The following is a 14,834-nucleotide window of genomic DNA, read 5'->3' on the forward strand; positions in this document are numbered from 1 at the left end:
GGTTTCTTTATTCATTAGAAGAGTCACATGAAGTCCTGAGTATGTGATTCACTCCAGGCAGCTCCTCTGGCAGAAGCTAAATTAGCATCAAAATACAACACAGCATCAGGGCTATCCACAACAAATAGAATTTCCCATGAGTGTTTGAGACTTTGTGACCTTTTTGTCTTGAATTAGCATTAGTTGTTAGTACTATTCTGAGTCAAACTGCAAAAGTATTTTGTGATAGATTTGCTGGCAAGTCTCCATTTAGCATGTTCCCTAAAGCTAAGAGGAAAGCAGTGTTTCCATTGTAGATGGTGGACACAATGGATAAAGATAAGAACTTTGGATTATGTTTATATGTTTTCTTTACATGACTGGAGAATATGTTCTCTTCTTCACTGGCTTTAGACAATTTATATTGGAATAAGTTATAGATTAGGTTACAGTAAATTCCTTTTCTTATGCTTTTCAAATCAGTCAATTATTACAGTGTCTGTCTAATTCTTATTTGTTTCTTGATGAGACATAAACATTTTGTTTAGTATATAAAGGAAAATGTGTTTTTAAAAATAGCATTCTATCTTTTCATTTGAATAATGGAGGAAGCTAGATGTACATGTTTTTCTAAATAATACTCCAGGAATATCAAACACAGATTTGGGGAGAGAGGCCAGTGAATGAAACACTTGTAAACATGGAAGAACTTGAGTTTGTATTCCAAGAACCCATGTAAATGATGCTTGTATAGCAAGATTGGAGGTAGAGACATGAGACTCCCCAGCAACTCACACCAGCTACCCTGTATATACAACAGCAAAGAAGAGATCCTGTCTCAGAGAAGATGGAAGATGTGGACTGACCTCTAATAATGTGCCATGACACATGTACACCTCACACATAAACATACATGCACAAATCATTCATGCACAGACACAAACACAAAGATAAAGCATTAGGTCTAAATATATTTTACCCCTACACACATACACAGAGATAAAATATAGTGTCTAGGTAATTAAATGAAATCAATAATCTAGAAATAACTATGTGTCATTTACATAAACTTCATGATACTTTACATTAAGACTTAATAGTGATATAATAGAATTTTTACAGCATAATGGCAGCCTTCTCAACTTAATGTGTGTATATGTGTGTGTGTACATATATATATATTTATATATATGTATGTGAAAGCATTTATATACATATAAATGTATATAAATGTAGTCTTAATGATTGTAAGGATTAGATTATGTTCCATTTCTCACTACAGCATTTCCCATCACCAGCCCAGCATTCATTCTGTGCTTTGCTTAACTTCAAGTGTTTTCATTTTCCAACACCAGGCTCCTTTGTCTTTGATGCATCACACAGATGGTTATCCTCTGAAGTCTGTTGATCATTTCTCCGATTTGAACAATTCCTGTGTATCTTGAAAGGCAACTCATTTACCTCTTCCAGTGGGATTGCTTTTACATGAGTTGGATGTCTCTCATCAAGAGTAACAGAATCCTTAGCTATTTTGTCCCTAGCATTACCCCCTTCATGTAAGAATAGTGCTCTCCATCACTTGAATTATAAATAATACGATAAAAACAGAACTAACAAAATACTGTTGCAAAGTAATTACTAAACAAAAATGGAAAATGAATAAATATCTTTAAATATCTTATAGTATAAGAAAGATGAGAGGGCTTGGAAAGCAGACATACAGAGGCAATATACAATAACTGTACAATGGGTTGTACAGTTAGGGATCGGAATGAATATATGAAGAATTTCATAGGAGAGATTTTTTTTTTTTTAAATTACAGTACTGATGAAAGAACGGGATTAGGGTAAAACCTCAAGTAACTTAGTTGCAGGTGTTGTAAGAAAAGAAAGACTATTGCAAGTCATGTTTTTATTTGAAATATTATTGTTTCTATAGGAACATATTAATAGAGGGCAGAAGACAGCCGAGACGGATGCATATTGTGGCCGTTACTCCCTGAAAAACCCAGCTGTTCTTTTGGACTCAACAGATGTTAAGCCAAACAAATTACCATATGGAGACATTTTATTATTTCCTTATAATCAGGTGAGCTTGTGAAAACTATATGCTAATTGAATCTGGGAAATGCATAGCTAATACGATTTCATGAAAATTTAAGGCTAAGAAAAGTGCTTGCCGTTTTGAATCATATCACGTTGGACAGGAGTAATGATTCATATTCTGGCTTCTGTGATCTTTCTCCTGGTGATTCTCAGAAGAATAAAGAAGAAAGAGGAGGAGGGAGGGTGAGAGAAATAGCAAGAAGGAAATCTATCATCATGTTTTATGCTTTATCTTATAATTTTATAAGACATTTTATTTATAAATTTCAATAGAAATTTATAGATTACTGACTCTCATAGGGTATAAAATATCTTCTGTTTTAAAAAGGAAATATAATTCAAATACACAAAAACACTGTGAAGTCTTGTCTTCCATAAGAAAAAGTTCCCAATTCTCTCACAGCTAATCAGTCAAAATCTACTGGTTTGTTTTGTTTTTAATGTTCTTATCTATTCTCTATAAAAACATTCAATAAATATATACTGATTTGCATTGTATTGATTTGAATTGTTATAATACAAAGTAATTATAAAATATTGTTATTGTCTTCTTTCACATTTTTTATGTAGTTGTGTTTAGCATACAAAGGATCTCTGGCCAACTTCATTGGTTTGAAGTTCAAGTATCAAGACAGTGGCAAGATCATTAGAAGTGCTGATATGCAATTTGAATATAACTTTGCTTCTGGAAATAAGTAAGATACATTATGGGTTCAAAACAAGTTATACTATACTATTATAATCTGTAAAGATGGTCTTATTTCTTTTGATATCATTTTGAAATGATATCAACTTGATATCATTTCAGAGGTACAGGAACAACTCAACATATGCAAATCAGTAAACAATTCACTGCATGAATAGACTAAAGAAGAGAAATCACAAGACATTTACTATAGATGCAGAAAAGGCTGGACAAAATCCAAAATCTCCTCATGATAAATGTCCCAGAGATTAGTAATAGATGGAATATGTCTCACTTAATAAAGGATACATATGATACACCTATAGGCAATATTAGATATTAAAATGAAAAACTCAAAACATTCTTACTACAATTAGAACCAGAATTTTTATTCTATTTTCCACATATTTAACATAATAACTAATTTTATCCTAACTTGTTTGCATTAATGTGTTCTATATCAACTGTGGTTTTTAACTTCCTACATATCATGATAGAAAATTATTTTATATCACTATAGATAATACCAAGGCTACAAAAAATCTGTATAAGTATACAACAGTAATTTTTCACTGAAAGTGAAATCATTTGTTTTATAAAATTTGGGATGTAGTATTTGTTCATATATGTATGTACATGTACCTCTGGGTGCACGTAGAAGTGTGTATGTGTATGTATGTAAACAACAGGGGCTAACATTGGGCACTTTCTTTCGTCACTGTCCATGTTATTTTTGAGATGGAGTCTTAAAGTAAGCCAGGTGTGCTAGACTTTAAAGGGAATAAACTCCAGAGCACGTCCTGTTTCTGCTCTCCAGTACTGTCAGTGAAGACTATGGCACCAGTGTTTTATAAGTATATTGGGGACCTGAACTCAGATCCTTTTGTTTGTGAAACATACATTTTCAAAATAGAGTCATCTCTCTAGACCACTGTTCTTGAAATTGTAACACCATTTAGACTATATATGTACATGTGTGTCTATCTATCTATCTATCTATCTATCTATCTATCTATCTATCTATCTATCTAACAAATATGAACACCAAATTATTCAATGTATTTCAGGTGGACCTACACTTGCATAGATCTTCTAGATTTCTTACAAACCAAATATTCTGGGACTAATTTTTCTCTACAAAGGATTAGCTTACAAAAATCATCAGAATTCCATTCCTTTTATGTAGATGTAGTGTACGTTGGACAGATGTCTACAGTCTCAGTCATGGATGGTATGTTGAGTCATTTTATGTAGACTTAAATTCTAATGTTAAAAGTGAAAATTTCATTTCTATGTCTTAGCATCATTTATTCATTTATCAAGTTTGACTCATACGTAAAGAAATTCTGACAATAACAGAGCAAAACCTTAACACTGTAATCTTATTTCCCACTTTTTTCAGAAATGCCAAAGAGGAGACCTCCAGCCTTAGCAAACAAAGGAATATTTTTAAAGCATTTTCAGGTTAATCAGACAAAATTCAATGGATCAGCTATGACAATTCAGTATTCAGTTACCATAACTTCATATAACTGCAGTCACAATATACCTATGATGGCTGTGAGCTTTGCACAGGTAAGCTTAGAACCTTATGGGTACTACTTCTAACTTCATGACCATCAGATTTGCTGTAGTATATCTTCTTAACTAAAACATTTCAGGTATACAATTGAATATTATTTATTATGCTGAAGCAATGCTCATAATTTAGAAACTTAATGAGGTTGTAGATGAAAAACGTTTTGAAAAATGCTCAATAATGTGTCTATGGAGAAAAAACAGAGAGAAATGTCCATAAACATCAAGATCGGAGGCCTATGATATGACTCAGTATGTAAGGGGTGGGGGCTGCTGCTGCCAGTCTTGATGGCCTGAGTTTAATCCCTGAAACCTACATAACTGAAAGAGACAATCAATTCATGCAAGGTACTTTATTACCTCCAAAATACATCATGACAAATGGCACACGCACACGCACACGCACACGCACACGCACACGCACACAGGCAAGAGAGAGAGAGAGAGAGAGAGAGAGAGAAATAAATTAAATTTGATAAAAGGAAGACTGTCAGATTTAAACAGAATTTTCCTTATATACATAAATATTCATTGGCTCTCCATTTAAAATTCATTTTAAAGTATATTTTAGGTTAGTTTAGTTATTTGTATGGCAGTTTTGCCTGCACGTATGTCTGACACCACCTGTGTGCAGTGACTACAGCTGCCAGTAGAGGGTGTCGAATAACTGGCATTGCCAGATGGCTGTGAGCTGCCTTCTAGGTACTGGGGTTAAACCTGTGTCCTTGGAAGGGCAGCCACTGGTGTTCACTTCTGAGCCTTAAATATATATTATTGAAGGAAAAGTTGAGTGTTCCAATGTTTTAGTTATTTATGTTATGAACAGCCTTTCATTTGCTTACATCAAAATTTATATGAAGAAGGAAGATGTGGTTTTCTGTGGATCCAAAGGAATGTTAAGTTTATATACTGCTTGAGTTATTTAAACTTCAACCAGAATTCAAAACTAAAAATATAATGAACATTTTAAAATGTAATTTTCTATAAATAAATACACACATACATACATACTTCATTGGTTTGTTTCCACAACAAATTAAAAACAAATATAGGAAAGCTCAAGATTAAAGTTTAATTAACACTTGTAATTAGAGACTACAAAGAACCTGTCACCAAGTAAACAACTTTGTAACTGAAGATAAGGAAGAAGTAAATATTCTACAAAATATTGTCTTTACCTCATTCTAGACCAGGGTTTGGTCTTCAAGATTCTCATTGTGTTAATATTTCTTGTAAATGCTTTACTGAAGAGCAGTACAAAATTTGCTGAGTTGGGACTTCATGTTCTTAAAACACAAGCCTTTGCCAAGATTCCTCATTTACACCAATAATTGCTAATTGCAATGTGGTCTTAGTTATTTATTCAAGGTTTCAATTAGAGAATATAGACCTTGTTTTGTGTTTTAAAAAACATATTTACATGTAAGATTGTCTTGGGGCTGGCTTACAGGTTCAGAGGTTCAGTCCAGTATAATCATCAAGGTGGGAGTATGGTGGCATCCAGGTAGGCGTGGTATAGGAGGAGCTGAGAGCTCTACATCTAGTTCCGAAGGCAAACAGGAGAAGACTGGCTTCCAGGGAACTAGGATGAGGGTATTAAAGCCCAAGCCCACAATGACACACTTCCTCTAACAAGGACACACCTCCAAATAGTGCCACTTCCTGAGCCAAACATCTTCAAACCTTCACAAAGACAATGCAGCAACACATTGTTTAAATAAACTTTTACTTTGAGATTATTGTAAGATCACATCTAGTTGTCAAAAAAAAATATTTAGACATAGCTTCATATCCGCAGCCACCTTCCCCACAAGGTTCCTGCCACATATATCTGACAGCCATCGATCTGTCTCCACAGTTTTGTAATTTCAAGATACTGTATAAACAGACTGAGACCTTATATAATAAAATGCCATACAGGCTCCTAACACTCCTTTTCTCTCAGTGTATAATTTGTATTCGATTCATCCATATTTACTGGTGATTTGAGAGTAGGCTTTAAAGTCATGCACATGTCACGATGAGGTTACTATTGACTTAATGAAAGGCATTTGTTTGTTGTTCAGAATTATTTTTAATGTGATGGGGGAATTAATTCATAGTCTAGGAACAAAAAATTTCTTTCTTTTTAAAAACTTTAGTCTTTAATCTTTTTTAAAGTCCAGACTTTATCTGCCCCCCAGTCTACCCTCCAAAGTTCCACATCCCACACCTCCTACCCCATCTCCAAGAGGATGTCCCCACAACATCCCCACTCCACCAGACCTCCCCATTCCCTAGGGCTGACAGCCTCTCAAGGGTTTGGTGCACCTTTTCTGACTGAACCCAGACCTGGCAGTCTTCTGCTGCATGTGTGTTGGGGGCCTCATCAGCTGGTGTATGCTGTCTGGTTGGTGGCTAAGTGTCTGAAAGATCCCGGGGGTACAAGTTAGTTGAGGTTTCTGGTCTTCCTGTAGGATCACCCTCCTCCTCAGCTTCTTCCAGCTTTTTCCTAATTCAACCACAGGGGTCAGCAGCTTCTGTCCATTGGTTGGGTGTAATAAATCTTCATCTGACTCTTTCAGCTGCTTGTTAGGCCTTTCAGAGGACAGTCATGATAGGTCCCTGTCTGTAAGCACATCATAGCATCAGTAACAGTGTCAGACCTTAAGGCCTCCTCTTGAGCTGGATCCCACTTTGGGCCTGTCGCTGGACTTCCTTTTCCTCAGGCTCTTCTCCATTTTTGTCTGTGCAGTTCTTTCAGACAGGAACAATTCTTTTCATTTTGTGGTGCTGTCTGAATAACAGCTACAATTATGGGGTAATTTGGTAAATAAATCTACCATTCTATAAGACACTGTATACTCTCTTCAAAATGGCTGGACTATTATATATTCCTTCCAGCAACACATGAAAGATCCAGATTGCACATTAATTTTCCAGCATTTGGTGTTTTCATCATTTTTTTATTTAGTCCTTTAAAATAGATGATGTTATCTTATTAGGATTTAATTTATATATTCTAGTGGCTGGTGATGTTGGACAACATACAAAAAACTGCTATGAATGGAAAAGTGTTCCTCTTTCTCCACCTCCTTGCCAGCATCTGGTGTCACCTGAGTTTGTGAGCTTAGCCATTCTGATAGGTGTAAGATAAAATCTGAGTCATTTTGATTTGCATTTCCCTGATGACTGAAGACTTTGAACATTTCTTTCAGTGCTTCTTGACCATTTGAGATTCTTCTCTTAAGAATTCTGTTTAGCTCTGCACCTCAATTTTTTTTATTGAGTTATTTAGGTTCTTGGTGTCTAACTTCTTGAGTTCTTTAAAAATTTTGAATACTAGCCATTTGTCAGATGTAGGGTTGGTGGAAATCCTTTCCCAGTCTGTAGGCTGAAAATTTCTCCTATTGACAGTGTCCTTTGCCTTACAGAAGCTTTTTCGTTTTGTGAAGTCCCATTTATCAACTGTTGATCTTAGACCCTGAGCCATTGCATTATTCAGGAAATTGTTTTCTGTACCAATGAGTTCAAGCCTATCTTCCACTTTCTCTTCTGTAAGATTTAGTGTATATGGTTTTATGTTGAAGTTCTTGATCCACTCAGCATGGGTTTTGTGCAGGGTAATAATACGGATAGTACGAATGCATCTTCTACATGTAGACATCCAGTTAAACCAGCACCATTTGTTGAAGATGCTTTCTTTTTCCCATTGTATTGTTTTGGCTTCTTTGCCAAAATTCAAGTGTCCATAGGTGTCTGGGTTTATTTCTGGCTCTTTGATTTGATTCCATTGATCAATGTGTCTGTTATCTGTACTAATATTATGCAGTTTTTAATACCACTGCTCTGTAGTACAGCTTGAGATCAGGACTGGCAATTCCTTTCAAACATCTTTTGTTTTTCAGTAATATTTTGGATATTCTGTGTTTTTTGTTTTTCTATATGAAGCTGAGAATTATTCTGTCAAGGTCTATGAAAAATGTGTTGGAATTTTGATGAGAATTGCATTGAAACTGTAGATTGCTTTTGGTAAGATGGCCATTTTCACTGTATTAATCCTACCTATTCATGAGCATGGTAGATCATTCCATCTTCTGATACCTTCTTCAAGTTCTTTCTTCAGGGGCTTGAAGTTCTTGTCATACAGATTTTTCCCTTGCTTGGTTAGAGTTACTCCAAGATATTTTATATTATTCATGGCTATTGTGAATGGTACTCTTTCTGTAATTTCTTTCTCAGCCTATTTATCGGTTGTGTAGAGGAGGGCTACTGCTTTCTTTGGGTTAATTTTGTATCCAGCCACTTTGTTGAAGGTGTTTATCAGCTATAGGAGCTCTCTGGTAGAATTTTTGGGGTCATTTATGTATACTGTCATATCATCCACAAATAGTGATACTTTGACTTCTTTCTTTCCAATCTGTATCCTCTTTATTTCCTTTAGTTGTCTTATTGCTCTGGTTAGAACTTCAAGTACTATATTAAATAGATAGGGAAAGAGTGGGCAGCCTTGCCTTACCCCTGATTTAGTGGAATTGTTTTAAGTTTTTCTTCATTTAGCTTGGTGTTGGCTGTTGGCTTGCTGTGTATTGCTTTGATTTTATATAGGTATGTACCTTGGATGCATGATCTCTCTAACATTTTTGACATGAAGGAGTATTGAATTTTGTTAAAGGCCTTTTCAGCATCTAATGAGATGATCATATGATTTTTTCAGTTTGTTTGTATGATGCATTACACTGATGGACTTTCATAGGTTGAAACATCCCTACATCCCTGGGATGAAGCCTACTTGATCATTATGGATGATGTTTTTGATGTGTTCTTGGATTCAGTTTGAGAGTATTTTATTGAGTATTTTTGTATCAATGTCAATAAGAGAAATAATTCTGAAGGTTTATTTCTTTGATGAATCCTTGTGTGGTTTAGGTATCTGGGTGACTGTGGATTCATAGAATGAATTTGACAGTGTTCCTTTTGTTTTTATTTTGTGGAATAGTATGAGGACTATTAAAAACTAAATAAGCATTTTAGACAACACATTCTTGGCAATGAACCTGGACAACATTTCTTTTTTTTGTTTGTTTGTTTTTTTCAAGACAGGGTTTCTCTGTGTAGCCCTGGCTGTCCTGGAACTCACTCTGTAGACCAGGCTGGCCTTGAACTCAGAAATCCACCTGCCTCTGCCTCCCAAGTGCTGGGATTAAAGGCGTGCGCCTCTACCGCCCAGCTCCTGGACAACATTTCTTAAACACAGAAGGGAAAGTTCTCACTTTTTATTATTAAAAATACAGCCAGATATCAAATATTACATTAATGACATGAGATGGAATATTTCAAACTGTTTAAACCATTTTCTTAAAAAGACTCTCCACTGCCAGAGATCTTGAATAGCCTTCTGATCAGTCATCTGGAAACAATTCTTCATATAATTAATGAATTTGGCTTCCACCTTGGGAAGAGAACTACCTTTTGCTATATTTGCTTGTATTTTTACCTTATTGTCTAATATAGAACTAGGCCTTTTTGGTGTTTTAGGTGTTGTTTCATTTTTTTGGAAGACTCTTGACCCTTTAATCTTGGTGTTGATGGTTTTAAGTCTTTTCCATTTTGGTTTGATTTTTGTGCACTTTTGGCTGGGGTATCTCATACAGATTTTTTCACTGTGAGTTTTTCTTCAGTTTTCTCTTCATCAAAACCATCATCTTCATTCTCATCCTCATCATCTTCTGTGGAAACTTGTTACAACCTCCAGAGCGGATCACTTTCCAGACATGCCTAAAAGGTTTACATCCTCCTCATCTTCATATTCACACTGTGCATCTTTCTCTACAGCTGCTAGGTGCTGTCCAAAAATGTGCACAAGGCCTGAGCCACACTAGAACCTTAAGACCACAGGTGGTGTAATTTCAAAGCCCCCAAAGAAAACTGTTGGTTGTACAGACATTTTCAAAGTTGCCAGTGTTACTTTTATTAGACTGCCTGCGTGGTTCAATGCTTCTGCCTCTACGATGTGTGATTCATCTTTTTCCCCTGCCCCTAAACTGACTGTTCTTAATGATAACTAATGCTCATTTTCACCATTATCCACTTTGAAGTGATAATCTTTATTTTCCTTTAGTTCTCAACTGAAAAGTTAGCTCTGAAGCCTAAGAGGGCTCATGTCCATGTCTGTTGAGTCTTCTATGAGGTGAAAATGTGCTCTTTGGTGTAGGAGAAGAGAAGCCAGACAGAAAAAACTGCCTACTGTTTCATAGAACAGATGCACAACAGACTCTCACCAAGCTATTTATCTCCTCTTTAAAGGCCTCTATCATCTTATAAGATTGGATTAAAGGTCATTTTCTTGTACTTTGCTTGTGTTAGGATATCCAGGGCTTACGGTAGGATTGTAGTTGTGCTCTGAAGGTGTCATGTTGCCCTAGTCTTTCTTGATTGTGACCTTTCAAGGGCCTTTAGTCATCTGGAGAGCTTTGTTCCCCGAGTGTTCCTGTTTTAGTAGGTATTGGGAGAGGAGTTAACCTTAACGGTCCTGGTGAATCAGGCTTCTGATGTGTGTCCTTAGATTTTATGGTTCTAGATCTCCATGTCAGTATGGTTCAAGATCTGCAGGTCTGATGAATGTGGATGGAGAGGTGGGGGTAGAATGGAGGTGCAGGAAGGATAGCAGGTGGGGGTGCTCAGGGCAGTTTCGGATGTCCAGAGGACTCAGCGAGCAGGGCAGACATATTGGTTCAGGCTTTGCAGGTCTGATGAAGGTGAATTTGGAGAGTTGGCAGGAGAATGGAGGTTTGGCAGGGATAGCAGACTGCTCAGGGCAGCTTGGGATGCCCCGAGGACTCAGTGAACATGAAAAATGGGTGGGGTGAGCTTTTGCACGTTTTTAATTGGACTGTTTATTGCTCATCTTTCTAAGTTTTCCAACTCTATATATTTCTCAATAAACATTTTCTTCTAGACCATAACTTTCCTTTTTGTCTTCTTTGTAAAGTTGCCCAGAGAGTCCTTGCTTTTGTTTGGTTCTAACTTACAATTTTTCCCTTGGATGACTGAAGTCAAATCTGACAATATTCACTGAGATTTTGCTCCAGACTTTATATTTCATACTTATGGTATGACCCCCTCCATGCTGAACCAATCTTTAGTAAGATTTGATCTTAGTGTAGTACATATTTGCTTATGACTCTAGTTACTCTGGCAATAGTTATGGAAGATACTTTCATTCCTCTATTGGATTATTCCTATGCACTTGAGAAAGTATTACTTAAGCACATTTTGTGGTTATATTTACAGGTATATGTTCTTCTCCATTCACTTTTACATATTTTCTTCCACTAATACCACACTCTCTTGGTTACTGTAGCAACATAAGCCTGAAAACTCAATAGAGTGGACTCTTTTGTGTTATTCTTTTGTGCCCTTTATTTTAGGTTCTGTCTTCATATAAATTCGGTTAGATTTTTTGCAACAATTGAATTGAATATATAGATTCCTTTTACCTTCATTTATTTTAATCTTATGTTTTAACAAAATAGTATCTTAGCTATTCTTTGATGACTTTTTATTATACTATTGTAATTTGTTAGATCAGATCCAGACCTGGGTTTTTGCTCTCTCTGTCTCTCTGTCTCTGTCTCTGTCTCTGTCTCTGTCTCTCTCTCTCTCTCTCTCTCTCTCTCTCTCTCTCTCTCTCTCTCTCTCTCTCTCTCTGCATGTGTGTGGTATAGGTGCATGTTGTGATGTGTGCATTTGCATATAAGTGGAGGTCAAAAGAGGATATAAGGTGTTGTGCTCTAGCACTTTCTACCATATATTCTTGAGATAGGGTCTCTCTCTGAACCCTAGCTTGCTATGTTCAGCAAGCTGCATCTATATTCCTGTCTCTTTCTCTATAGTTGTAGAGTCTCTGGCATTTGAGGATCTGTTCATCATTTTTATGTGGATATTGAGATACAATCTCTGGTTCCCATGCTTGCATGACAAGCTGAGACATCTCACCAGTCCCTAGAGCATGTTTGGTTAGACTATTGTATAGCTATTTAAAATTTGAAGCAATTATATATGATCTTGTATTTTTATTGAAAATAGATTCTTCTCTCATACAGCATATCACACCCACAGTTTCCCCTTTCTCCATTTCTCCCAGCTCCCCTGATGCCATCTTCCTTCTCCTCCAGATCCACTCCCCTTCCTTTTTTTCTTCAGAAAGAAGGAGGTCTTCAAGAGAAAACAACCAAGTGCAACAAAACAGATTATGATAAGACAAAGAAAAGGCCCTCATTTGATGCTGGACAAGGGAACTAAATAGGAGAAAAAGTGTCCCTAGACCTTGCAGGAGTCAGGCACAACTGCTTCCACTGTTAGGTGTCCCCAAAAAACACCAAGTTAACAGCCACAACATATATGCAGAGGACCTGGTGCAGACCCACGCAGGCACAGTGCTTGCTGCTTCAGATTCTCTAAGTCCATATGAGCCCCACTTAATTGATTCAGTGGGCCTTGTTCTTCTGCTGTGTTTTAATCTTTCCTCCCTGTCTTCTACCGGGTTCCATGAGCTCTAAAGGAAGAGACATGACGAAGAACTCCAATTTAGACTTCCTCTCCCCATAATGTCTTGCTGTGGGTTTTTGCACTCACTCTCATCTCTGCCAAAGGAAGCCTTCCTAATGATGACTGGACAAGATACAAATCTTTGAGTATAGCATAGTATTATTAGGAATCATTTCATTGATTTCTTTTTTTTTTTTCTTTAATGAGTAGTGTTTTGTTCTACTATGGTCTCCTCATGACATGGGCCTCAAGTTAAACCAAACAGTGGTCGCTTCCACAAGCTATACCCCACCATTAGCCAACACATCTTACAGACAAAACAGATTGTAGGTTTGAAGATTTTTTTTTGTCTGGGTTGGTGTCCATGTTTCCTGAAAAGCAGGTTGATGTCTATGTTTCCTGAAAAGTACCTTCCAGTATCAACAAGACTAGCAAAGGCTCTATGTAGGTGCCGACTGAACCTCCTTGCATTCAATGAGCTTTGTGGATGTTGTCCTTGGCAATGGGGCTCCACTGTCAGTTTTCAGAGAGAAGCTTTCTGTCCTAGCATCAACTGGGGTTGTTTGGGGATCTCCATGGAACCCCAATAACTCAACCAAAAATAATTCCAGCCCACCACTGAAAGTCTTGCCTGGCTACAAAAGATGGCCACTTCCGACTTGATATCATATCCTCCATTATGAGGAGTCTTCATAAGGGTCTTGCTTATAGATTTCAGAAATTTTCTACTGCACTAGGTCTCCACATTGTTCCCCAAATACAGCCCCTCCAATTCTAGCCATCGTCCTCTGCACTCTATCTCTCCATCTTGTCTCTCTCAGCTGATCCCTGCTGCTCCACTTCTCATCTTTCCTAGTCCACTTGCAAAATCTTCCTAGGGTGATTCATACCCACACTCCCCCCTCCTCCCACACTCCACCCCAGTCCTCCTCTGTGGGTTGGTGGATTGTAGCTGATTATCATTTACTTAACAGCTAATATCTGCATGTAAGTGAATGCATACATGGTTTTGTGCTTTAAATTATGGTTTCCATGTGTTCCTTGATTTTACTTAGAAATATGGTTGAGTTTTTGTTGTTCTTGTTCACCCTGTTCTCCTGAACCTTGATGAAATCATTGAGTTTTTAAGAAGTAACTTTGATTATTGAGATTACTTTAGATCAAAGCAAAAAAAAAAAAGCCTTAGTTCGTGGGATCTTTCCACATGATTACTATTTTGCTGTCTATCATCAGTAATTTGCTTTTCATACTTTTATCATGAAAATTATTATTTTTTATTATGAGCCATAAATATTCATATGATTTTAATCAAGTGTTTCTTATCAATATTGCAAAATTTACCTTGTTACCTTTAGCAATAATTCATTCTTTTAAATTGTTCTATATTATAGTACAAAAAGAGCAAAGTTTGTCTTTTCTATTGATAGAGATTTGTGTTATTTCTAATCTTTGGCATGGATAAAGTTGGCATGTATACACACACACACATACACACACACACACATTTTTCTATCACTTATACTATTTATTTCTTTATGAATTTTAACTCCTCAAGACTGACAGAAAACTTCAAGGTTCAGAAATGAGAGACTACCATATCCCTTATTAAACTTACACCTACGAATATAACACATATTACTTTTGTCTATTGATTAGTGTTCAATACTTTAAATTTGTCTAATGAGTCCTGGCAGTCATTCTACTGACCGTACAACTCCTTGTATTCTTGGCTATATATTTATAGTTATTCTCTAAAAGGTGGTTTAGCTGTTTGACAGTGATGATTACATCTCATGCTTCTTTGCCTCCACACAGTGGTGTGCTTTGTACTTTGAATAGAGTGCTTGCTTGATAAATATTTGTTCCTTGAGTGATGGAGGGTATGCTCTGAATTAATGAGGTATTACTGTGATTCCAGCTGATGGCTGCACAGATGACTGGGTTGACTTTGGCCTCA

General features: G+C 36.5%; 1 protein-coding gene and 1 pseudogene across 1 annotated transcript in view; one reads left to right on the top strand and one right to left on the bottom strand.

The window, feature by feature from the left end:
- Pkhd1l1 (PKHD1 like 1) overlaps positions 1-14,834 on the top strand; it is a 145,718-nt gene that overhangs the window by 36,634 nt on the left and 94,250 nt on the right. The window contains exons 22-25 of the mRNA XM_076912207.1: positions 1,919-2,068; positions 2,656-2,780; positions 3,838-4,001; positions 4,173-4,345. Of these exons, the coding sequence (XP_076768322.1) occupies positions 1,919-2,068; positions 2,656-2,780; positions 3,838-4,001; positions 4,173-4,345 (612 nt within the window). The remainder of the gene's footprint in view (positions 1-1,918; positions 2,069-2,655; positions 2,781-3,837; positions 4,002-4,172; positions 4,346-14,834) is intronic.
- On the bottom strand, positions 9,636-13,659 carry LOC117718636 (nucleophosmin-like; annotated as a pseudogene).

Source organism: Arvicanthis niloticus, chromosome 13 (assembly GCF_011762505.2).
Source record: "Arvicanthis niloticus isolate mArvNil1 chromosome 13, mArvNil1.pat.X, whole genome shotgun sequence".
In the NCBI taxonomy this organism is placed as follows: domain Eukaryota; kingdom Metazoa; phylum Chordata; class Mammalia; order Rodentia; family Muridae; genus Arvicanthis; species Arvicanthis niloticus.